General features: G+C 46.0%; 1 protein-coding gene across 1 annotated transcript in view; it reads left to right on the plus strand.

Moving 5' to 3' along the window:
- Positions 1 to 24447, plus strand: part of Arhgap17 (Rho GTPase activating protein 17) — a 98094-nt gene extending 73647 nt beyond the window's left edge. Inside the window, 8 exon segments of the mRNA XM_041666747.1 lie at positions 661 to 774; positions 4618 to 4709; positions 7115 to 7271; positions 8794 to 9027; positions 11617 to 11786; positions 16812 to 17206; positions 17208 to 17286; positions 23596 to 24447. Coding sequence (XP_041522681.1) covers positions 661 to 774; positions 4618 to 4709; positions 7115 to 7271; positions 8794 to 9027; positions 11617 to 11786; positions 16812 to 17206; positions 17208 to 17286; positions 23596 to 23726 — 1372 coding nt within the window. The 3' untranslated portion in view covers positions 23727 to 24447.
- Positions 24448 to 24700: the final 253 nt, after the last annotated feature.

A 24700-nucleotide genomic window follows, 5' to 3' on the forward strand; every position in this document is an offset into this window, starting at 1 on the left:
GACTTGAGCTTGGTTTTGGTCTTTATCTCAGCTATATCTGATATTCCCTCTCCGCATTTGAAGGATTGACTTTGCCTTGCGAGCTGCTAGTTGATAAAGTATAACATACCTTGTCAGATGGCAGATAATGGGAATCTGTTTGGTGCGATGTGGCATCTCAGTTACAGACCTTAGCATATTGGTGTTTGATCTTTTGGTTTCTTTTTTTTCTCCATAACCTTTGCTTTTTTAAAAAAAATAATAATGAGGGGCATTTTGATGGTCCCAAAGTTCAAAAAGATACACATTGAACAATCTCTTGTCCCTAGCCACCTAGTTCTTCTGAGATACAGAATACAGAATATATAGTTTCCTCAGTATCTTTCCACACTACAAGAGCGCGTGTTTGTGTGCGTACATGCATGTGTGTGCCCATGTGCAAGTACATTCATAATACATATTTTTTCTGTCATTGCCCACTTTTTAAAAATAACATTTTCTTTTTTGAAATTTCATATATATATATCACGAGAAGTGTGAGTAGCACTGTCCATGAGCCGGGTCCCAGTTTAGCGACAGCCTGTAGTAAGCACCTGAGCCACCTGTGCCAAACTAGGCAGGCAGCACAGGGACACTCGTAGTGTTTTGGTGATGCTCCTGCCCTTCTGTTTTGTCTCCTAGGTATTTAATCAAGTTCCTTGCGAAGCTTGCCCAGACCAGTGATGTTAATAAAATGACTCCTAGCAACATTGCCATTGTGCTGGGCCCTAACCTGTTGTGGGCCAAACAAGAAGGGTAAGTGATTCTTCTTTACTTCATGCCTAAACTTCCCCTTCCTGGCAATTAGCATGGGTAGCAGTAGAGTTCAAAAGACACACTCAGACTGTAGGTGACTTCAGGGTGTTCCAAAGTTGCCTTTTCATCCAACTAGAGTTTTAAGGACACAGCTGTGAACTCTGTGATGCCTCTGTGCAGCACACACAGAGAGACATTGTTCCTGTCCTAAGAGAGCCTCCATTCCTGAGCAGTCAAACAGCCTGTGTGGTAAAAAGCTAGACACATATCTGTGTGCATGCAGTACAAGGGGGACAGACTTGTGACCCAAGCCCTTAAGTGTCTGTAGCTGTGCCTGAGAATTAACTGACATAAAACAAATTCACAGAAGAAAAACCTACAGGTTTCTGCATGAAACAGGAAGTGCTGCTATAGCTGAGCAGTGTGGTAGTTGTGAGCATGTGGCGAGATGATTTAGGCTGGACAGTTGAGTGTAGAGACGTGCTAGGAAGATATGGATTGGCCCAACAGTTTATGTGTACAGATTGGCCCTATCAGCCTGTCATGGGTGCCAAGAATGTTTCTTTTCTTTGGTGTGGGGAAGGTGTTTTTCACGAGGTTATCTCCTGCCCTCGGAAAGGAAAAGAAATCCAGAGCTCCCTCTAGCATCTACTTTTCCCACATGCTTTAACCTCAGAATAGCCCTGTACCTCGGGGGTGTTCTGCCCCTTCAGGCTGGCAGTGTAGGTGAACTGATGTGGCAGACTGAGGAGGCTGGTGAGCACCCGCCTCGGGGAGCAGCACGTGTTCACCTTAGTGAAGGAATAGTTTCCTGCCCCTGGCACTGAGACCAGGGAAAGCCCCCTAGGCAGGCAGAGCATGGTGTCTGCCCTTTGAGGATGGTCCTGGGTAACTGGAAAATGTCTCAGATCAGAGGCAGGCTATGAAGGGCCTGCGCATGCTGCTGGCTTGTTTGGAACTTTCTTTCCTGGGTCCTTTGAGAATTGTCAAGGTTCCTGCTGTGTTTTTAATCTAAAATGTTCCTCATGGGCTCATTTTAAACATTTATTTCCCACTCATGGCACTATTTTGTGGGGTTTCAGAGCTATTGAGAAATGGGGCATGCCTGGGGGAGGTAGGTCTCTAGGGGTTGCCTTTGAAGGTGATGCCTGCCCCTGGTTCCTGCCTGCTGGTTCTCCACCATATGAACATCCTCCACATAAACAGTTCTGACTGCCATGACAGTTCTTTCACCTTGGTATAATGGAAACCATGAGCCAAAACAAACCTCTGCTTCCTTTAGCCCTTCTGTCACAGTGGTGTGGAAGCTACTGATAGGATCCTAAGCAGAGCGACTTTTCAGGGCTGAATTTAGGAAGCTTTTGCTGGCATTGAACAGTGTGGGTTAAGTAGAACAGGTGGGCACAAGAGATGAGCTGGAGAGCAGGTTGTCATCTGCAGATGGTCCTTGTCCTCACACATCATCTTGTGCAGTAAGTGCTACTCTCAGATCCATAGATGAGGATGCTGAGTCTGAGGAGAGCCAGTCTTTTGCCCAGGGCTACAGGACAGGGCAGTGGTGGGGTTCAGACACTGGTCAGAGTCTGTATCCTTACCCGTCACTGCATCATTGCTGCTGGCCTGCTTTGCAAAGACACAGTTCAAATCAGTCATTCCCTTGCTCATGTATGCCCAGTCTTGTTTTGAAAAATAGTTGTCAGCATACAGTGTAATAAAGCAAAACTACAAGTAAGTAGGAAGACAGGCTAACTGCAGAGGTCATAGAGCAGATAAACCCCGACCAAAACACCAACAGAGAAAGTGATGTAGCTGTTTAACTCTGGGGGCACGAAGAATGTTCAAAGGAAAAAACAAACTTCAAAAAACAGTGTGGCTCAGTTAGTTAAATGTCAGTACATTTAACAGTAGTAGACACACTTTGTAACACCCAGAAACTTGTCAGGAAACGCCATAAACAAAGGCTAGAAAGGAGCTCCAAAATTCTGCAAAAGGCCTGAAAGGAAGCTTTGCGAATAATCAGCAGAGTCTCCTTTAAAAGGATCACTGGAATAGAATGCACGTGGACAGTCTCCCAGTGTGGTGGGGCACTTGAGCATGAAAGCTGATCAGAATCCTCAGGGAGGAAGGGGAAAGGGTAATTTGCCAGCAGAGCTTGCATCGTGCTGGAATTCAAAAGAATCTGCTGTATGTTTTGCTTGGTTAGAAAATGGGTGATACTGTCTGATAGGGGCTGAGGTTAAAGTGACATTAAGACAGGAGAGGTTGGTTTGAGGCAGTCAGACCTGAGAAAGTTTCTAGGAATCCAGTTTTGATTCCTAAATCAGGCTAAATCTGTGACTCAGATTTTTCATTATGGTAACAGTTACCTGAGAGAACAGCTCAAAAGTAGAAAGGGTTTATTTAGGCTCCTGCTCTCAGGTATCAGCTGCTTTCATAGCTGTGAGCATCTGACAAGGCAGAAAGTGTCACCACTTCGCACTGGCCAAGATGCAGAGAACCAGAGAGAAAAGGACCAGAAGTCTTTAAAGGCACTGTTGATAAAATTCCTTCCTCAAGTTGTAAAACAGCGTCTGTCTCTTCTCCTGATGTCCCAGTAACAAACCGAGGCTTGGTTCTGCCACAGTATATTCTGGGGAACCAGTGAATTACTGGGCTTTCTTACAGAGCCTCAGTGCAGTGATTACTTATAGGGGTGTGGGCACTCCTGCCCCAACTGGCTGCATCTGGAAAGCCTTACTGAACAGAGATAAGGGTTTCCCTCATAGCCATATAGGTGGAGCTCCAACTTCCTCAGCCTGTATAATGCTCCACACCCCACCCCACCCCAGGGCACTTGGTCAAATAGGTCCAGGTGGGTCAAGAGCAGCTAGACACTCAGGTGAGTATCTCATTCCTTGATCTACCCTTCTGTGCAGGGGTGTACACCATCATCAACACACCCTGCTGGGTTGATCTTTTGCCAGGGTGAGGGTGGGGGCAGCTGAACTCACCAAGATGGATGTTGCTTGACTCAGAAGATAGTAACTCATGACACATACACCCCAGTGACCAGCTCCCTCCATGCCCCAACTCCTCATAATGCCATCAAATTATGAATCCATTGATTAGGTCAGAGCCCTTATTTTCCAGTCCCTGTCCAAGATTGAATCCACTGCTTAGGACACTTTATGTCTAAACTATAACAGCTCCATAACATATTAAAATCAATTTAGGTCTTTTGAGAACCTAAGGCTTTGTGAGTGCATTGTAACCTCCAGGCACATTGCAAGTGGTTTGCTTTGGTAGTGTTTTGCTTAAGGATGTTTGGTGGCAGTGATAGTGACTGTATTTTTTTTTTCTTGAGCCCTAGTAACAAACCCTTTCAGCATCTGGACTATTATCTTGAACCAGAGCATATATATGTATGTTGCCCTGCCATGAGAAGGCAGGGGCTATGAGTATACTTAGAACCCATGTGCTTGGTGACATCATGGGCAGTAGTAGTTTAGATGATCTTGGGTCTGCCTATCAGGGGTGCTACTGTTACAGTGTGGAAATGCAAGCCCTCTTCCAGTCAATTTCAAACCCAACTCTGATGAATCTTTAATTCTTGGTGTCACTGCCCTGGTGCCCGCCCATTGGACACAGCAGTGGTTACCACTCTGCTGGGGAAGAATTGATAGTAGTTGGATAATTTTTCCTCTTGGGCCATTACAGACAAACTCATAGGATAGGGCCTGTGGGTTTAAATTTTGTATCTATGTGTAAGTATTTTGTCCATCAGCAATCTTTGAGATGCCCTGGCAGCCTGCAGAAATGAGACTGCCATGGTGGAGAATTTTAATTATGTAAACTTCCTTGCAGAACACTGGCTGAAATAGCAGCTGCCACATCTGTCCACGTGGTGGCGGTAATTGAACCTATCATCCAGCATGCAGATTGGTTCTTCCCTGGAGGTAATCATGGTTCCAGATTCATTGATTGATGAAGCTATATCACAGTAATATACCACTTTTTTTTATTGATTTTTATTGAGCTCTACATTTTTCTCTGTTCCCCTCCCTGCCTTTCCCCTCCCCCAAGGTCCCCATGCTCCCAATTTACTCAGGAGATCTTGTCTTTTTCTACTTCCCATGTAGATTAGATCTATGTAAGTCTCTCTTAAGTGCCCTCATTGTTGTCTAAGTTCTCTGGGATTGTGGTCTGTAGGCTTGTTTTCTTTGTTTTATGTTTAAAAACCACCTATGAGTGAGTACATGTGATAATTGTCTTTCTGTGTCTGGGTTACCTCACTCAAAATATTGTTTTCTAGATCCATTCATTTTCCTGCAAAATTCAAGATGTCGTTTCTGCTGTGTAGTACTCCATTGTGTAAATGTACCACATTTTCTTTATCCATTCTTTGATCGAGGAGCATTTAGGTTGTTTCCAGGTTCTGGCTATGACAAACAAAGCTGCCATGAACATAGCTGAGCACATGTCCACGATTGAGCATCCTTTGGATATATACCCAAAAGTGGTATTACTGGGTCTTGAGGAAGGTTGTTTTCTAATTTTCTGAGAAATAGCCACACTGACATCCAAAGGGGTTGTATCAGCTTGCATTCCCACCAACAAATGCAGGAGTGTTCCTTTTACCCTACAACCTCTCCAGCATAAGTTGTCATCAGTGTTTTTGATCTTGGCCATTCTTACAGTTGTAAGATGGAATCTCAGAGTTGTTTTGATTTGCATTTCTCTGATGACTGAGGATGTTGAACATTTCCTTAAGTGTCTTTCAATCATTTTAGATTCCTCTGTTGAGAGTTTTCTGTTAAGGTCTGTACTCCATTTTTTTAAAATTGGATTATGTGTTCTTTTGGTGACCAATTTCTTGAGTTCTTTGTATATTTTGGAGATCAGACCTCTGTCTGATGTGGGGTTAGTAAAGATCTTTTCCCATTCTGTGGGCTGTCATTTTGTCTTGTTGACCATGTCCTTTGCTTTACAGAAGCTTTTCAGTTTCAGGAGGTCCCATTTATTAATTGTTTCTCTCAGTGTCTATGCTGCTGAGGCTTTATTCAGGAAGTGGTCTCCTATGCCAATGCATTCAAGTGTATTTCCCACTTTTTCTTCTATAAGGTTCAGTGTGGCTGGCTTTTTGTTGAGTTCTTTGATCCATTTGGACTTGAGTTTTGTGCCTGGTGATAGATGTGGGCCTGTTTTCATTCTTCTACAGTATACCACATTTTTAAAAAGAAGAAAACCTGTTGATGATTATGTAATTGGTTTCACTTTCTCACACTGCTTTGGATTTTATTCATGTGCATTTACATTTTGATATAATGGTAATTATATTATTTTCTGTTTCCTTTAACTTTACTAAAACATATTCACACAGTATATATTAAATGCTTATTCATTGCTATGATTGCATACTGTCTTCTTTGAAGGAACCTGGGTTCCCTGAGAAGGCAGCACATAGATAAAATAAATTTAAAACATATAGCAAATTAGGATATTGGAGAGAGAAAGGTTTGACAAACTCGGATGCTGGGAAAAGGGAACCAGGGTCCGTTTTCAGGGGTGGGTGATACTGACTGCCCAGAGGCCCTTCCCTGAGAACAGGGTTTCTTCTTGACTCTACCTGCATAGTTGTTTGGTTTGTGCAAAGATACAAAGTAAAGCAGGCAAGGCTAGGGCTGATTGGACCTGGTTTATGAAGTCAGAGAGCTACATTTTCATTCTGTAGCTGGTCAGTTTTCCAGTTTCTCTTGTTGCAATCCTGGGATCCACAGAGGTTCCCATGGCTTCCTCTTCAGGAACTGGTTGCATATGTGTTGAGTCCACATGTCCCAGCCCTACTTTTCTGAGTGCAGCCTAGCTGCCCAGTCCACTGCAGTGTAAGCTCCTGATGCCTGGGCTGGGCTAAGTTCTTCTCTTCTGTCTTCCTGTCCTCAAGAATCACTCATTGCAGTTACTTAGCGAAGATGAGTAGGAGACTGAAGATCAACATGCTGTCTGGGATTTCCTTCAAGAAAGTGTTTCTTGCAAAAAAAAAAAAATGCCAAAGACATTGAGCATTTGATGATGCTTTTTGTTCCTATTTTATATCAAAGTACTGCTCTGTCCCTTTTTAAATGGTTCAGTAAGTTCTCCATGGTCCTTGTTTCCTTCTAAACTCTTGGATTTCTCTTAGAGCAGTAGAAGTGTGTGCTCAGCTGGCCTTTCTTGGCCTACCTCCCACTGGGGTCAGGATCTGTTTTTCAGATCAGAGTGCTTGAGCTGCCCTTGTGGAATATGGAGGCTGTCACTCCCCTGGGGTGTTGAAGAGCTTCCCCTTTGTGCCAAGTCTCTCATTTATTTGTCTCTCTTATGGCAGAGATAGAATTCAATGTATCAGAAGCATTTGTTCCTCTTGCTACCCCAAATTCTAATCACTCAACCCACACTGGAAATGACTCTGACTCGGGCACTCTGGAGAGGAAGCGACCTGCCAGCATGGCAGTGATGGAAGGGGACTTGGTGAAGAAGGAGAGGTACGTATGGAGTTGGTCACTTCCACAGAAGTAGTAGGTATCGTGTCGGAGGACATTTGACCCATGTATCCTGTACTGGCTTACTGACCCCCTGTGTAATCCTGCCTTACAAAGTCTAGATAATTCAGAAACCACACTGTCAGTCTCTGCAGGTGTCAATCTGACCACAAAGTGTGTGTGTGGCGGGGGTGTAGATTGTCTGTTAACATCCATGCCTTGTGTGTCAGGCTTTATTTGATGCCCTGTGTGCCCCACAATGGAATGGCATCACACATATTAAATCCACCAGTGTATTTGAGTGTTAGGAAACAAGAGAAAAGAAATATAATAACACATGTGGATTTTGGCTGAGCATCATATAAGGATAACCACATTTCCCAGAGAGGTGTAAAGAAGCATATTTTTGACATTACTTGGCCTTGCTTTATTTGCTAACTGCTGAATCTAACATTGAGCTGGAGAGGCCCCAGAATTTGACAGTTCTGGAGGGATAAAACGTATGTTTTAAACTTAGAGGCAGCATCTTTCCATCGTATTGTCTATGGACAATTTATGAGATGTTCAATGCTAATTTAGACCATGTATGATTCTTGCCTTTAGAGAGCAACTTACAGTAGCTCCCCATAAGAGCTGTGTTAAGCAGCACACCGTCTTCATCCAGAGTTGTCAAGCTGAGTCTCACAGTGGCCTTCTCTTATTCAAGACAGCTTTACTTCCCTGGTCTCTCTCTGAAATAAATCCACCATCATCCTGTATAATTGAGTTCTGACACCTGAGCACCATTCAGCGCCTTACCATTGTTCCCTGGTGGCCTAGTAGAACAGATAGTCCCCTATTTCAAGTTTCGGCATTACAAGACTCACTAGCCATGACACACCATTCTCAGCTGTCTGCTTTGTGTATTCTCCAGTAAACATCAGTTAATGGAGTCCCGTATCTTTTACTTTTCCAAACTTAAAAAAAAAAAAGGTTTTGAAGTCTGTGCATTAATGGTCTTGAATGAAGAGTGTCTTCCTTCTGCCCCATCCTCCAGATGCCACCCTCCCAAATGCAGCTATTTTTTCCAGCCATACATAGCCTTCGGCTGTTTCCTCATGTGTACATGTGAATGTTTCTGTATCCCATGCAAGCTGAGAAGCAGTGTGGTGTGTTCTTTCCAGCACTGGTATGCTTCTGGGCTTGGCTTCCACCTCTTTCCCACACTCAGGTTTGAGGTGGGAATCAGGTAGGAGGGAAACTGACACAGAACATCGCGTTACTCCACATGAGACCTGCCTGTTTGCTCTCAGCTGCATACACCAACCTGATCAGTGTGAGGCGCTGGCTTTGCTGGGGCTTAAAGCCATATCCAAGCGCTCACTTTGGTAACAGGGATGACCACTGATACAACCTTGCCACCTAACTGCATGCTGGGGAATGTGGGCGGCCATCCCGTTAGTGGTTTTAACCTGTGAGGACCAGCGGGCTTCTGTCTCTTTAGTTGGCTTGCGTGGTGTGCTGACTATTTCTTCTCTCTGTGTAGCTTTGGTGTGAAGCTTATGGACTTCCAGGCTCATCGGCGGGGTGGCACTCTAAATAGAAAGCATATATCCCCTGCTTTCCAGCCACCACTCCCGCCCACAGATGGCAACACCTTGGCTCCAGCAGGTCCAGAGCCCTCTTCTCAGAGCTCTAGGGCTGACAGCAGCTCAGGGGGTGGGCCTGTCCCCTCTTCTGCGGGCATATTGGAGCAGGGGCTGAGCCCAGGTGACAGCAGGTAAGGAGCCCACTTCTGCTGGCAGTCAAGGCTAGGTGCCCCTGCCTTCTTCCAGGTGGCAGTCTTTGGCATGGTAGCTATGCCCAGAGAATGAATCAGATTTGCTTTCATGCCTTTGGTTAGAGGGGAGAAAAGACTGCAGATTGCTTGTCTGCTTTTCTGTCTTCAGAGAAAAGCAATACTTGCTTGTGTGCTCTGGTGCTGCAGAGTAGAGACTAACAGGTGTCTAACGGTGTGCTCAGCCTCTTCAGTGTGCAGCTGTCAGTGTTCACATGTACTCTGCCTGCTGTCACTTAGGGTGCTAGCTGAGAAGCATTTGGAAGCAGTGAGCTAGCTGAGTCACAGTGTTCTCGGCATTTGTCATCCATGCTCGCGTTCAGTAATTACATTCAGTTGCACAGATTCACCAAGTAGCTGCTGTTGCACCAGGCTGCCAGCACACTGGCTAACTAAGGGTTCCTCCACCACTCAGGGCTTTCAGTCGTACAGGGAGCTGACACATGGGTTCAAGGAAGAAAATAAAGTGCCATGTCTCCTTAAAAGGCCTGTTCAGTCACTTGAACTTTTGACAAGCCACTTGGCGTTAGCCTTCACAGTAAATCACTTTTAAGAGGAGACCTTCATTCTGTTACTGTTACTCAGTTCACCATGCCGATCAGGCAGAGGCCACAGTTTTCTCTGGTTCAGAACTGATGGCTGGCTGTGTAGAAGATGAGCCATGCCAGAGAGTGCATTTTTTAATTGTCACTGTTTTTGTCCTCATCTTTGGCCAGCCACACAGTGCCAAATGATCATATATAAGGTGAAATGAGTATGCACAAAACAAAACCACTTACCCCATGCATAGTTTACCACACTCGGGTGCATTTTCCTTGGAGAACCTCTCATTGCATCTTTTGGTTGAGGGAAGTGAACTTGTTGATACGATAGGAATATACCTGGTCCTGATGGTGCCGCCTATTATCCCAGTTCCTTGGGTGGCAGAAGGATCACAAGTTCAAGGCCAGTCTAGGTAATGGTGAGACCTTGTCTCAAACATGGCAGACAGCGTCAGAAACAGAAGCACAGGATAGGACTCTTATTCTCTTACCATAGCTGGACCCAGTGCTTCTGTGCATTCTTCAGTCCTCCTCCAATCCCATAATCTAGGGAAGTTCATCTCTCAGTCAAGAAATCTGAAGCTTTGCCCTTGGCCAGCTCTATGTATGTGCCGTAGAGGCCGGGCTGGCTTGTTCGTGACCCCTCCTCCATACATGGCTTGGCTTTAGGGGATATTTTTATGTCAGAAAGAGAGTATAAGCAAATACACAAATCTTCCTTTCCTTGTGACTCTGTTTGTTTAGCTAAAGAAGAAAGTAGCTAGTCGTTACTGCAGGGGGAGTGGAATGCCAGCCACCATCAGTCTCCTCTTTGTTTCTTATGCTGAGATATTTCTCTGCATTCTTCACATCTGCCCTTTGGTGACCTTGACAAAATGACTGTAATATTTGTTATAGAAAGTCGTGACCCAGGAAGTAGGAAGCCCGAATTGACCCTTCCCTGTTGCTGTCAGCTTTAGGCTGAGTCATCGAGCAGCTTCTCAGAATTTCTCTTCTCTCGATCCAGACGATGTGACTTAAGCCCTTCTTAATCAGAGTGTCACTTTGCAGTGTTCATTTTGTACAATAGCTAACAAAAATCCCCAAGCCTTATTTTCTTAAAATAGCGCCCAGTTTAAGTACCTACAGAACAGAACTTGAGGTTTCCTGTGCGTGGTCTGAAGTGACCGACCTTAATTTCTGTGGCAGAGTAGCTGAAACTTAGTCTGTTGCAGGGAATCTCAAAATGTCTAGTCTCTGAGTAATTATCAGCTTACTAGCCCAATGCAAGCTATTGAAAATTTCAAATAACCCTCATCTTCCTGGGTTCTGGCATCCATAGATGCAGCTGACTGGTTCAGATAATTAAAAAAAAAAAAAAAAAAAAACAAAAAAAAACTGTTTCTAAAGGGCTGGAGAGATGGCTCAGTGGTTTAAATTACTTGGTGCTCTTTCAAATGACCAGAGTTGAGGTCTCAGCACCCACAGGCTTGCAACTACCTGTAACTCTAGTCTTCTAACTTCTCCAAGCACCTGTATGTGCACACACACTTTTTCTTTGTTTTTGTTTTTGTTTTTTGAGACAGGGTTTCTCTGTGTTGCTTTGGAGCCTATCCTGGAACTCGGATTGGCCTCAAACTCTCAGAGATCCACCTGCCTCTGCCTCCTGAGTGCTGGGATTAAAGGTGTGAACCACCACCGCCCAGCTCACACAATCTTAAAAACAAAGAAACCACTGTATCAAACATTTTGTTTGCCGTTCTCCAGACATTCCTGTAGCTCTTCCACTTTATTGCTAATTATGAGAGTTGACTTAAGGTACACAGAAAGGTGCTGACAGGTTCTGATGCCTTCTTACATTCGGGGCTTGAGCATCCTTGAATTTTGGTATCTGTAGGAAGTCCCGGGACTTCCCACCCCAAACCTCGTACCAAGGAACAACTATTCTATGGAGTGCTTAGCTGGTCTATCAGGGAAAGCCTGAGATCTAACTTCACCTTTATCCTCTCAGCCCTCCAAAACCCAAAGACGCTGCATCTGCAGCTGTCCCTGCACCAGGAAGAAACAACAACCAGGCGACCACGGGCCCAAACCAGGCCCAGGCAGGTGGCGGCTCCCATCAGCTCTCGGCGGGCACACCTCACAGTGCAGCTGGTCCCAGTCCTCACACTGTGCGGCGAGGTAAGTGACCTACACTCCTTGTGCCTAGGAGGGTGGAAGAACTTCCTGTAATTACTCCAAAGTCAGTTACGAAAGCCCTAAGAAATCTTTTTCATGACTGTTACCAAAAAACAAGCAGGAAAATCAGTTGTTAAAGAGGGAAAACATGGAAGAAACTGAAGAAAATAGAGAAAGGAAATACAGGAACGCTAAAGCTTAACAGCAGGAAGAGGACTCTACAGTCACTCCTGGGTCTCTAGGGGTTTGGGGTCCCAAGTCTTGCTGTGATTGGGAGCCACTGCAACCTCTCTGCTTCCAAGCTTTGTGAACTGGAGCTTCAGGGCACAGGGTTTTCTGGTTTTGGAGTAACATAATCTAAACAGTTTCCATCTGTCTCCTTTGCCCTCCTCAACCCAGCAGCCAGGGCCATTGCCTTCAAACACAAAGGAGCTGTGTCACCAAATCCCATCTCTGCTACAGGCACAAGTCATTCTGTCCTGCTGCTCTTTGGCTTTGCTGGGGATATTTGTCAGAGCGTTTTTCTTTCTTCTTTAATCTTCCCAAGCCCCTGGCCACAGTGCACACTTGGAGGTCAAAAGACAGCCTTGAATGTTGGGCCTCACCTTCCTCCTTGTTTGAAACAGGGTCTCTTGTTTTTCCACTGTGTATGCTGTGCCGGCTGCATGGGAGCTTGTGGGGAGTCTCTTGTCTCCACCTCCCACCCTCCACTGGAGCCATGGCATCCCAGGTGTGCTCCTGTGCCTGGTCCTCACATTTGCATAGCCACTGCTTTACCTGCCTGAGGAGTTGTCCTGGCTACCGAGCATTTGTCTTGACATGAATTTTTAAGTCTTGTTTATTATTCTCTCCAAGATCTTAACGAGCTCAGGTCTTCCCTGTCTGTGCACCTCAGCATCCTGTCCTTATGTATGTCTGCCACAGAGATGGCACTCAGCAAGCTCGTATAGTCTGGACTCTTGGTACCTCACAGATTAGAAGACCTGGAACTGACCTTCTCCCTTCCCGAGTCACTGTTCTAGTGCTGTTAGGAGACACCATGATCAAGGCAACCCTTATAGATGAAAGCATTTCATTGAGGGCTTGCTTACAGTTTCAAAGGCTTAGTCCATGAATTCATAGCAGAAAGCAGGCGGGCCTGGGGCTGGAGCAGTAGCGAGAGCTTTACATGTTGATCTACAAGCAATAGATACATAGAGATACATACACTGGGCCTGGGGTGGACTTTGAGGTTTAAAGAGCCCACCCCCAATGACACACCTCCTCTACCAAGGCCACACCTCCTAATCTTTCAAACTGTTCCACTAACTGGTGACTAAGCATTCAAACACATGAGCCTGTGGGAACCTTTTTCATTCAAAACACCACAATCCTTGATGCTGAACCTTTGTTGATATCTGGAGCTGGTTTTGGTTGTCTCAAAAGGAAAGAGGTTACATATATTTAGAGGACAAAAGCCATGGATGCTACTAAGCAACCATAGTGTGCAGTCTTCTGAAGTAATGTGCAGCCCATCTGTTAGTGGTGCTGAAGTGGAGGAACCATAGTCTAGAGAGGAGCAAGTTCCAGAAGAGATGTACCAGGGAAGCCACACCCTTACTCCAGGCCAAGCCAGTTAAATTCCATGTTGCCGGGGTTGTCCTGAGTTCCCTAGCAGTGCTTACAAGAGTGTAAAAGATCCGCACCTTACAGGGTCTTGTAATGTGGCTACCAAGAGACAGGGAATTTGTCATAGCAAGGGGCACATGTGTGAAGCATATGCTTCTGAGTTTTGTGTGTATGTGTGTGTGTGTGTACATGTTTACATCTCCCTGAAATTAAGACTAGGGAAAGACAGTCCTTTACCATTGGAAATCCTAGGAGGGATGAGGAGGGTGTAGACATGATACAGCAGGGAAGTCACACCTCGGGACCGCCAGGATAACTGGGTGTTAGGACTGAGACTATCTGACTTGTAAAGGGAAGAGATTTCTTTGGGATTCTAGTCCTGGAGGCTGGGAAATCCAAGGATAACATGATGCCAGTCTCTGCTCAGCATATGGTGAGGGCATTGTGCAAAGCAGAAGGGAGAGGGCTTCAGAAGAGAGCTGGGGAGCCAGACTCCTACCCTAGAGCACCTATTCCCTCCAGAAAGGCAAGGAGCCATTCATGAGGCTCCTCTCCAGGCCTCCCACTAGGCCTTGCTTCCCAACACCAACACACAGCCTGGGGGCAGGGCACTGAAGTCATAGGACTAGGCCTGTGATAATATCGCATAGACTCTTGTACACGTGCTCATGGGAGTGTGCATATCGACCCTCGGGAGGGACAGATTAGGAGAAAAGAGGAGCCACTGTACTTCCAGAGAGGCTGTGGCACTTTGTCCAGGGTCAGGCCATTAGAAAAACGCAGGGCAACAGTGAGAGCCTCTTCCCTTACTAGAGATCTTAGTTCTTCAGCTGATGCCTTAACTGTATGTGTTCAGCATGGGAGATGCTCACACTCAGGCATGTGGGCTACAAGGGCACCAGGAGCAGCAGCCAGGCCACTCTGCTTGGCTGCTCTGTACCCTTTCTTTCTGGCCATGCTCTTGTCATTTGATCGTCACATTCAAGGGTAAGCACGTGTCTCCGGCACCATACTGTAATGGGAAACATGGGAGGCGCAGGACTGACTGCTTGGGAGAGGCGTCCAGACTCTCCCAAGGTGAGTAGGTTAGGAAGGGTTGGAATGTTTTCCCCACAAAGCCAGTTAATGAAGCAGGGCAGCTAAGCAGTGGAGCTGCTTGGGATGAGGCGGGTGAGGTGGGGAAATGATGGGCAGTTCACAGGCAGTGTCATCAGAAAGTTTGACTAGACCATTGCAGTGACCCATGGAAGCTCAACGGCTGCAGGAGAGGAATGCAGGAGGTGTCTTTGATGCTACCCTTAATGCAAGGCTGTTGTAGAGGAGGAACAAGGCCCTGGACTCCAAAGTATGTGTTCTGCTTTAGCCTAAAGGTACACACTGGTTAGGATGCTAGCTTGACCTTTCCTAATGTATCCAGGAGAAATAAAAATATGAGGAGCAGTAAGATATAGGAGGATCAAAAGTGGAGGAGCGTTACAAGTATTAGATTCATTGTTGGTCTCACTGTGTAGCCCAGGCTTGCCTCACACAGCCTAAACACTTCAGCCTCAGCTTTCTGGGTGCTGGAATTTTTGCCACTCTCACTCACCTGTGGCATTGTGTATCTATGCTTTTTAAAAGCACTCCACAAATGCTAATGTACATTAACGCATCTTTCAGGCAAGAAGGCAAGCTCCGTACTGGTATGGCTACAGGCCCCCACTTCATCCTTATGCTACCTATCCTAAACTGCTGTCCTTTTCATCTGTCCTGCTTACAGTCTTCCCTACCTGAGCTCAGCTGTAGTTCTGCTTTCAGAGAATTGTCTCCACAACACCCAGGCCTCCCCACAGGACAGCCACACCTCTGCATGCTAGAGCCTCCACCATGGTCCCAGATAAGACCTTTGTTTCTCTAGCCCTTCCTTGGGCCCTGCTGCCCTCTTCTCAGGCTTCCTGTTCTGAGTCTCCTGCGCTGTAAATGTCAGACGTGAATTTCTCTTCAGTGTGAGTTTACAGTTAGTACTGCTTAGAGCAGGAAACCAAACTTTTTTCTTCTTCTCATTGCTTTCATCAACCAGAGTGTAACTGATTCCAGAGAACTTTTCCTTTATAAACTGACTGGTTGTTTCTGTGGGGAAAGGTTTTCTGAATTGCTGGGCTCGGAGTTCTAGGCTAGTTTAGCAGAGCAGGCACCGCTGGATTCTGGACCCTGTAAATAGGAAGAGAAACTGTGTGAGAAAGAAGAAAAAGAATCCAGGGAGGTCACAGGACATAGGTGTGAATCTATTCCATCATTTATTAGGTATGTGATTGCTTAGAAAATAACCAGCCTGCCCTGGGCTTCCTTTCTCCACTCTGGGCCAGTCCCACAGTGAGCTCCTGGGGTGGACATGCAGTGTGTGCAAGCCTGGTGTGCAGCTGAGTGGACCAGTCCCACAGTGAGCTCCAGGGATGGGCATGCAGTGTGTGCAAGCCTGGTGTGCAGCTGAGTGGGCACCGCTTTCTTCTGTCCTCTGATTCCTTCTCCCTGTCTGTGTGACTTCAGGAGAAACAGAAACATGTCCAGGGTTCTCCTCTCTGCCCCTCCATCTTCTCCTTCTACAGTCTGTTCAGATCTCAGCTGGTCTCAGAGTAGGAATTTGTTTCAGCTCATGTTAGAGAAACAGCTGCAGGCTTATTTCTAATTAATTCTACCTAGAATGTGTCTGGAATTTGTAGAATTTCCATGAGTAAAAACCAGTCCTACAGCAGTAGAATGATTGCCCATCATGGAGACGCCCAGCATCCACCCTCCTCACGCCTCCCTTGGGTGGAGTTCTGAGTGGGTGGGCTGCCTCTCTGTTCTTCCCTCCCGGGTTTGTTTCCACACTGAAGTCATGAGGGGACTCTGGAAAAAGGCCATTGAGGGGCCACAGTTTGCTGTTTTCTATGGGTGTGTGGCCTCTGTTATACTCAGTTTTCAGTTTTCTTCCTTTTGAACTTGTAAAATGACAGGTCACTAAAGGCCTCTGTATATCATGTTCTTAGCTTTTTACATAAATTCCTTATGTTGGACTACTTTAGGTTTACAGAGAAGTTGTGTTCCCTCTTGCACTTGGCCCTGTTACCCCCACAGTTACCGTCCAACATCAGACTGCATTTGCCACAACTGAGACACCAGTGACGGCAGTCATTACTTCCACACTGGGTTCAAATTTTCTATTTCTTCCTAGTGGCCATCTTCCATACCAGTTCCCACCCAAGAGACTTCCCCGGCACAAGAGTCCAGTTCGGTTTTTACTTGGGTTTCCATAGCTGTTTGTCAGATGTTCTTGGGGGTGGACTGGTCTAGGGTTTGGGGCTCGCACAGCAGACCCCCTCTTGATTCATGGGGGAAGGCATGAGGGCCTGCTGAGCCGCATTCTCCCCTTACTGACCCTGTTTTCACTCTTCTGTGCAGCTGTGAAGAAACCTGCCCCGGCACCCCCCAAACCAGGAAACCCACCTCCTGGCCACCCTGGTGGGCAGAGCTCCCCAGGCACAGGCACCTCACCAAAGCCGAGCACTCGCAGCCCGTCACCAACCTCTCAGCAGGCACAGGGCATGCGCCGCTGCTCCAGCAGTCAGCCTCCCATCCAGGCGCCCAACCACCCGCCACCGCAGCCCCCCACACAGCCCCGGCTGGGCGAGCAGGGACCAGAGCCGGGCCCCACGCCACCGCAAACCCCCACACCACCCAGCACCCCACCCTTGGCCAAGCAGAATCCCTCGCACAGCGAGACCACACAACCGCATGGAACCCTCCCAAGGCCCCGGCCAGTACCCAAGCCCCGCAACCGGCCTAGCGTGCCGCCACCCCCCACACCCTCCCAGTGCCCACACAGGGGATGGCAGCCTCGTGCCCACAGCACCCACCGCCTCCAGAATCGTCACTGGTGAGTAGCAAGGGATGCAGTGTTCCCTCAGCCTTCCCTTGATGGCAGTCATTCCCAAGCCAGGTGCAAGTCACATATGCTGGGAGCGCAGTCACACCTGCTCTGTCAAGCCGTTTATGGCTGTTTTCATGCCAAGACAGCAGAGATGAATACCAATGACACAGATCATAAAGCCTGTCGTTTTCTTCTGGATGTAAGATTATCTTCATTCACATTCTGGAAAGTGTAAATGCGTTTAAGTCCAGATAGAAGGTATTGTACACGACATACGCGTGGAGATCTTAGTGAATTCTTTCTTGGTGATCCATCCTTGAAGATGGGAGGATCAGGAGCCTTATTTACAAAACAAGTTCCAGGTCATCCTGGACTTAACTACTTTTCTAAAAGTAAAAAATGCACATACTAAGTGCAGAATTTCAGAAGTGGGTGTAGTAGGAAGCACTATATATGCTAAGTCAGATGCTCGGGAAGGCAGATCTCCCAAGCAAACCCACACTAGCCTCCAATGGCTTGGCAGGGATGAGTGGAGATTTTTGCATCATCCTCTTGGATCTGCCCTGGGCATGGAGTTGATTGTACAGATTGTAGTGCTACTTTGAGGGATGTTTTTATAGATATCCTACAAAACATGATTGTTTTATTTTATTATATCAAGAATATTGTTACTCCAGGTACTGGATTTTGCTTTTTAGTTTGAAAAGATAGTGTTCTTTAGTGTTTTTAATGGTCATTTGAACTGTGCAGCATTTCTTAACAGCAGCTTGCTTTTAATCTCAGCAGCCTAGCTGTGGGCTGTCCTACATGGACTGCACTCCGGTGCTTCCGCCCTCACAGTGGACTTCTCAATAGAGGATGACCCAGCACTGCACCAGATAATGAGTCAGCTAACTACAGAGAGATCCTTTCCAGGAATATAATGCTTAGTTTAACATATGTTATTAATAGTTTAATAACTGTTCCTATGACAACAGGATGTTTATTTGATTAGCACAAAGCCACATTGGTTTGTTTGCTGTTTGTTTCCCACTAGATGCCCTTCCCAGTGCCCTCACAGGTGGGGAAGGTTTCCAGAACTAAGGTCTGTAACCCCTCAGCAGCTTGAACTGCAGCTGCAAACGCTCCTGCTTAGCCATGTTCTGTGTGTGTGCTTTTGACTTTGTGCTCAGGGTGGCCATGCCATAGCCATCAGTCAGCCATCCATTCTGTGACACAGAGTTACGCCTTTTGTCCCATCAGAAGCACTTTTGGCTTTGGTTTGCCCCAAATCTAAGAGGTGGCTGTCCCTAGGCTGAGATCTCAGTTTGAAACCCTCAGTAAGATGCTGTGTTGTTCCATTTTTCATTTGAGTTAGCCTCTCCCAGTGTTCTGCTCTTCTCAGTACCATTTCACCTGTCACTGGCCTATCAGCGCCCAACAAAGAGGGCCAGGGAACCATCACACAGAAAATTGTGCGTCCGTGTTTTGTGCTTTAATTTTTAATTTTGTATCTTAAATGCAAGGTAACTGCATGGAGCTTCTTAATTGGTGTCTAAAATTCTCAGCCCCCTCCAAACTTCCCCAAATAATCCTCCCCTGAACTCCCTTAAGTCCCTTTGCATTCCAGCGTGCTTACATTTTGCTTTCCTAAGCTGTATGGGCATTTAAAACAATGAGGCTCATCTGATCATCCCTTTGGGCACATAGTGGGCCAGCAGAAGACTCCTGTACAGTACAGTTGCTTTAATCAGACCCCTTAGCCTTTTGTAGGACGTATACAGCTTAGTTCAAGTTGAAACGATGGAGGAGGATACAGGCATCTGTCTGCTCTTCTCAGGGCCTGGATTAGTCCAGTATTTGAGTGATTAAACTAAAAGGCTGAGCCTTTTATTTTATTTTATTTTGTTTTGTTTGTTTTTGGGTTTTGTTTTTTTTTTTTTTTTCTGAGACAGGGTTACTTTGGAGCCTGTCCTGGAACTAGCTCTTGTAGCCAGGCTGGCCTCGAACTTACAGAGATCCGCCTGCCTCTGCCTCCCGAGTGCTGGGATTAAAGGCGCACGCTGCCACCACTGCCTGGCTTAGGCTGAGCCTTTTAACACTTTAATACTTATGACACCAAAATTTTACTCAAACCTGTCCTTTTATCTAGACTAGAACGAAGACTGCAAACCAGAATTATGCCTACTCTGTAATACCATAGTCACTTGTGGTGTTTTATGCCAACAGATTGTTTTAATTGATTTATTATTCACTATACTTTATAGTTAGATAGGTGAAATTTTACATTCAAAAATGATCTAAGATGCTACCGATTTGTTTTAATCTTTACTGTAAATTTTCTTAGCACAGGAAATACATGGCCTCTGCAATTCCCTTTGTATTATTATAGCATTAACATAAAGTTAATCGTAACATCCACTGGCCTACCCTTGGAAATGTACAGAAGGCAAGCATTTGGGATTTAGGAATCCCCTAGCATCAGTCATTTTGTTAGCGACACTTCCTGGAGATAGCCTGTGATTTTGTAGCACAGTCTGTTACGACATGCTTTAGCTTGGAGAACTTTGGAAAGATTCCTGAGAACATCTCACCCATTAATTATTTAATTGTAAAGAGCTGGGTAAGGCTTAAGGGACTAAGGTGAATGCCAAACTGACTTAATAGTCCACTCCCCTCTCCAAAGTTCGGGGCTCTGGAAAGCTCTGGAGAAGGGAAGGACTCTCAGTCATTCCGAATGTCAAACTCTCACTGTAACTCTGCAAAGCAGGAGGATTTTAGCAAAGAGTATTCTAATTCAAACGTTTTAATAATTAATTTAGATGTATGACCTGCCATATTCAGTAAGAACTGAAATTGGAATGTTTAATGGTAAGGAAAAGGCAACTGATTGGCCAAAGCATTTTTGCTACTTTATGATCATATTTGTGCACTAATGGCTGTCACTAACCAGTCACCCTAACCCTGCCTGCCTGCATCCCTACTAATAGTGCATGCACTAAGGAGGGCTGGCCTTATCCGTGCTTGCTGTCCATTGTTCTAAGTACTAAATGTGTTCACAGACTTGTAACAGGTGGTCCTGGGCTGGCCTCATGACTCCTTCATTTGCATCCCAGCAGGCTTGAGATGTAGTAGACAGAGCATGTGCTGTAGCGTCGGAGACATTCTTGGGAAGGCACAAGTGGTAAAGGAATTAAATTAGATGGATTAAGAAAGGTTCCGACAGTCCATAATAGGCAGCAGATGAGTGAATGATAGTTATCTATTGTCATGTCATGTGCCAGCTTAGGCCTGCTAGGACCCAGAGAGGCAGAGGTTAGGGGTGCCACTTGTTCAGATCTTTATTTATTATAGTTGCGGAAGTCTGCATATCGCCTGCCTTTAAAGGGTGCCTTATTCTGTTTTCTGAAAACATCGTGGTCCATGATCTCTTTTGCCCTGTGTGGATTTTACCCCAGCATTTTGATTTTCCTTTACATCCCATGTCATTGCCTACATAGTAACATAGTATTCACTATTTCACCAGCTACGTGTGCTGTTATGACTGTAGCTAAACATTTGCTGGGCTTCTACTTCTAATTGCAGCTTAATATGTAGACGGCATATTCATGGGAAGTCAGATATTGAATGAGAGTGAGTATAATCTCCCCTTTGACTAGAGCGGTGGTTCTCAACCTGTGAGTCACAACCCCCAAACAACCATCGGAAAACAGAGATTGCATTACAATTCATAACAGTAGCAAAATTACAGTTAGGAAGCATCAACGAAACAATTTTATGGTTGGGGATCACCACAACATGGGAACGGTATTAAAGGGTCTCAGCATCAGGAAGGCTGAGAACCACTGGGCTGGAGTAGCGAGAAACTGACTCTTGTTCACAGAGTTGGTAAGGGATAGGAGGATCCAGGGTGTCAGAACCGAGGAGAGAGCCTGGGCAGTGGCAGTGGTGTTTGATGTCAGAACCGAGTAGAGAGAGCCTGGGCAGTGCCAGTGGTGTTTGATGTCAGAACCGAGTAGAGAGAGCCTGGGCAGTGGCAGTGGTGTTTGATGTCAGAACCGAGGAGAGAGCCTGGGCAGTGGCAATGGTGTTTGATGTTTCACTTTGCATTGTGTTGCTTTCCAGGTGTGTTTGGATCTGATACTTGTACGAGTCATTATCAAAATAGCATTTTTTAAGAAAAGAGTTACAACCTAAAGCACATAATCAAAATTATTTGAGTGAAAATTCTTCTAGATCATACCCAAAACTTTAGCATGCCAGTCCTGCCCACTGGAGGGCCTGTCCCCCAAATAAAAATATTCATTCAGCAAAGAATGGGTTCCATTTGTAGGGGCCCCAAGTTCATTACACTGTCTTCACTGTGCCTTGAGGCCAAGGCCTGTTACCAGATGCTCTTTTCTGGATTTCTTGTTATTTATTAAATTATCTGTAATATGAACTTCAACCAGCAAACTTATAGACCAAGCTATATACCAAAAGCATATAAATTCATACCTAGAGACGTGTAGAAGCATTAAGAGAAGAAAAGAAGGCTGGGGTATCTTCTGAAGTAACCCTTTATTTTGCTGCAATGAACTGGGTGTTCAAGACTTTAGCCATTCTCTCCTCAGATGATGTCTTCTTCTTCAGGACCCTCATGGAGGAATAGCGCAGTCCTTGGGGAGGTAGAGAAATGTAATTCCAGAGAGCCCAGACCTGCTGGCTTTGCTTCATGTCTGATTCATGCTGGCTTGTCACCTTGATAAAGTGGTGCCCCTGGGCACCTCCCTCTGTCTGATGGTTGAGGGGAAAAAGAGCCAGTTTGTTCTCTAGAAGGGGTTCACAGCTGGCACACAAGTAGAGAGACTGACAAGCAGAACTCTGGTTAGTGTGTCTTTGCGTTGTGCATGCTCCACCAGCTCATGCCTGTTCCTTAGTCTTTGTGAACTCTCTAAGCTGGCAGTGCCATCCATGGTAGGATAGCAGGGAAGACACTGAATTTGCAATGGTTTTCTTGTTTGCTGCTGCCTTTGAGTCATGGCTACCTCTCTGCCTGAGGCTGTGAAAAGGGAGGGTTGGAAGGATGTTTGCACCAGCCCACTATCTATCTGCCTGTCAGCTACCCAGCTGTAGGATTCATAGTGTCTGCTTTGTGCCCATCATGGCTGTAAGGCACTGAACGAGACAGATCTGCCCTTGCCCGGGGTGAGCCACAAGTCTCTGACATCCCTGATTCTGTGCACGCACACTGCTGCTGCTCTATCTCTGAACAAGGAGATTCAACCTGTTCCGTTGGTTTTCTAGTTACTGTAAAACCTGAACTGACTGAATGCCTGGGACCTTCAACTCCTCAGCACCTCCATAATCTAGGCATTTCCCACAGTTATGGTGCAAGGACAAGTCTCTTGATCCTGAAGTCTGAGAGAAAAGGGGTATACCCCTAGGAAAAAGAAGACCATAGCTCAAAACTACAGGGACAGAGGCAAGGAGGGGCTTTCAGGGAAGGGACAGAAACCAGTCTCCTGGCTTATCTGTGGGTTTCATCAAGGCCATGTCTGTCTCATCCACTATCACTGTCCTCAGCAAGCAGATCAGGCCCTGGCAGATGGTAGTCTGGAAGAGAGCTGTGGTGAGCGAAGGGGTCTTGTGAGCATGGAAGGGGAGAAGCAGTGGCTTAAGGAACGTATATTTGCCAAAAGAATTTTCCGTCAAGAAGACATGGAAAGATTTCAGTGTATTAGCGTTAGAAGAAAGTAATTAGAGATTTGGTGGTCTGCTTTAGTTGTCAGCGTGGTATGCGTGCCCCATGGGGGACACTTAACAGGGCCTGGAGACATTTCAGGTTGTCACTCTGGGGGGTCAGTAGTCCGTATGCCACCAGCATCTGGTGGGTAAAAGCCAGGACTTCTCAGCTTTCTGCAGTGCCCAGGATAGTCCTGCAACTCAGAACGGCTCAGTCCAGCTTTGACTCAGTGGAGGTTGAGGTCGTAGTTTTGTCCTCAGAAGTTAGTTCTCACCAGGGTGCTCTTCCCCTGCAACTTAGAGGTTGTTAGGAACCCACAGTTAGTCATTGGAGATCTAGGTGAGAGTGGAATGTCCTTTGCTCAAAGCAAGCATATTTCAAGGGTCGCATCTCTGAGGCTGCCCAGGCTCTCAGGAGTACCCATGGACTGCAGTAGGCAATTGTGTCTAGACTCTCAAGGGCTTCACTTCTCATGGCTCCTGCAGCCTCTAGAAAGAGACTGTGTTTGTATGTGGGCTGACTCAAACCTTCCAGCCTCTCTTCTCAGTGCCTTTGGGGGCATCTTGGACCTTACCCTCACTGATACCATGCTTCTTCATGTTTTTGTCCAGACACCAATTCTAGGGTTTCAGAATCACTTCGCAGCGTCTTTCCTGAAATACATTCAGACTTGGCAAGCAAAGAAGTGCCTGGACACATTCTGCTGGACATTGACAATGACACAGAAAGTACCGCATTGTGAAGAAAGCCACTTGCCAGCCTTTGGCCCTCCATCCTGTGAGCGGAACTGGGTCAGGCAAGCCTCTGTCCCTACAGACAAACAGTGAAAGCTTTCAGTGGGGGAAGGAAAGTCTGACCACGCAGGACTCGACTCCCATGGCCCGAGGAGAAGGTAAAGGGCCAGTACTCAAAGCTGAATGACCTGTCTCGGGAAGAAGTTGGATTGTTTTATATAGGACGAAAATCATGCCAAAAATGATAGAACAAAGAAATACCTGCAGTGGAACGAGTATTACTGCTGAGAAATGTATGGGAAGCCTTTGCCCGCGCTGTTAACACAGACAGCAACTTGGAGTGACTAAGAAGAGACTTACCTATCTATTTAATAAAACACATTAATTATGCAAGTTGCCTACTTCCTGCTACTCGGACTTTGGTTGTCACATACCAGAGGGAGCTTCCGTTCCTTCAGACTTGCTGCAGAATCATTTTGTATTAAATACAGTCTGTGTCTCCTCCCATCCCCAGAACCTTGAGCATTGATGGCGACTGCTGGCTCTGTTGCCTCATCAAACTGGATGTGAGTCGTGCCTTGTGGATTGCCAGAATATGGAGAGAAATATACTGTTCTTTTTTAAAAAACAAAACAATATAATTGCTACTTGATAAAGACCGAATGTTATTCTAGTTTCATGTTTAATTTGAATTAAATATATTCTGTGGTTTATATAAAAACTTGCTAATTCTTGGAGGCAAATTCTGGTGTGTGTGTGTGGGTGGGTGTGTAATTTGAAAGAATAGAAAGATGCTAGCCTGCTATTTTCAGCATTGGAGAGGAGAGGGCTATAGGTTTGAGGCCAGCCTGGGTTATATAGCAAGACTGGGGTGGGGTGGGGAACTGGGTATGGTAGTACATACCCGTTTCCCAGTATTTGGGAGATACAGGCAGAAGGATCAGATGTTCAAGGTCATTTGTCCTCAACTACAGAATGATTT

This window comes from Microtus oregoni, unplaced genomic scaffold (assembly GCF_018167655.1).
Source record: "Microtus oregoni isolate MIOR12 unplaced genomic scaffold, Mior012 000016F_ref0000370, whole genome shotgun sequence".
Taxonomy (NCBI): Eukaryota; Metazoa; Chordata; class Mammalia; order Rodentia; family Cricetidae; genus Microtus; species Microtus oregoni.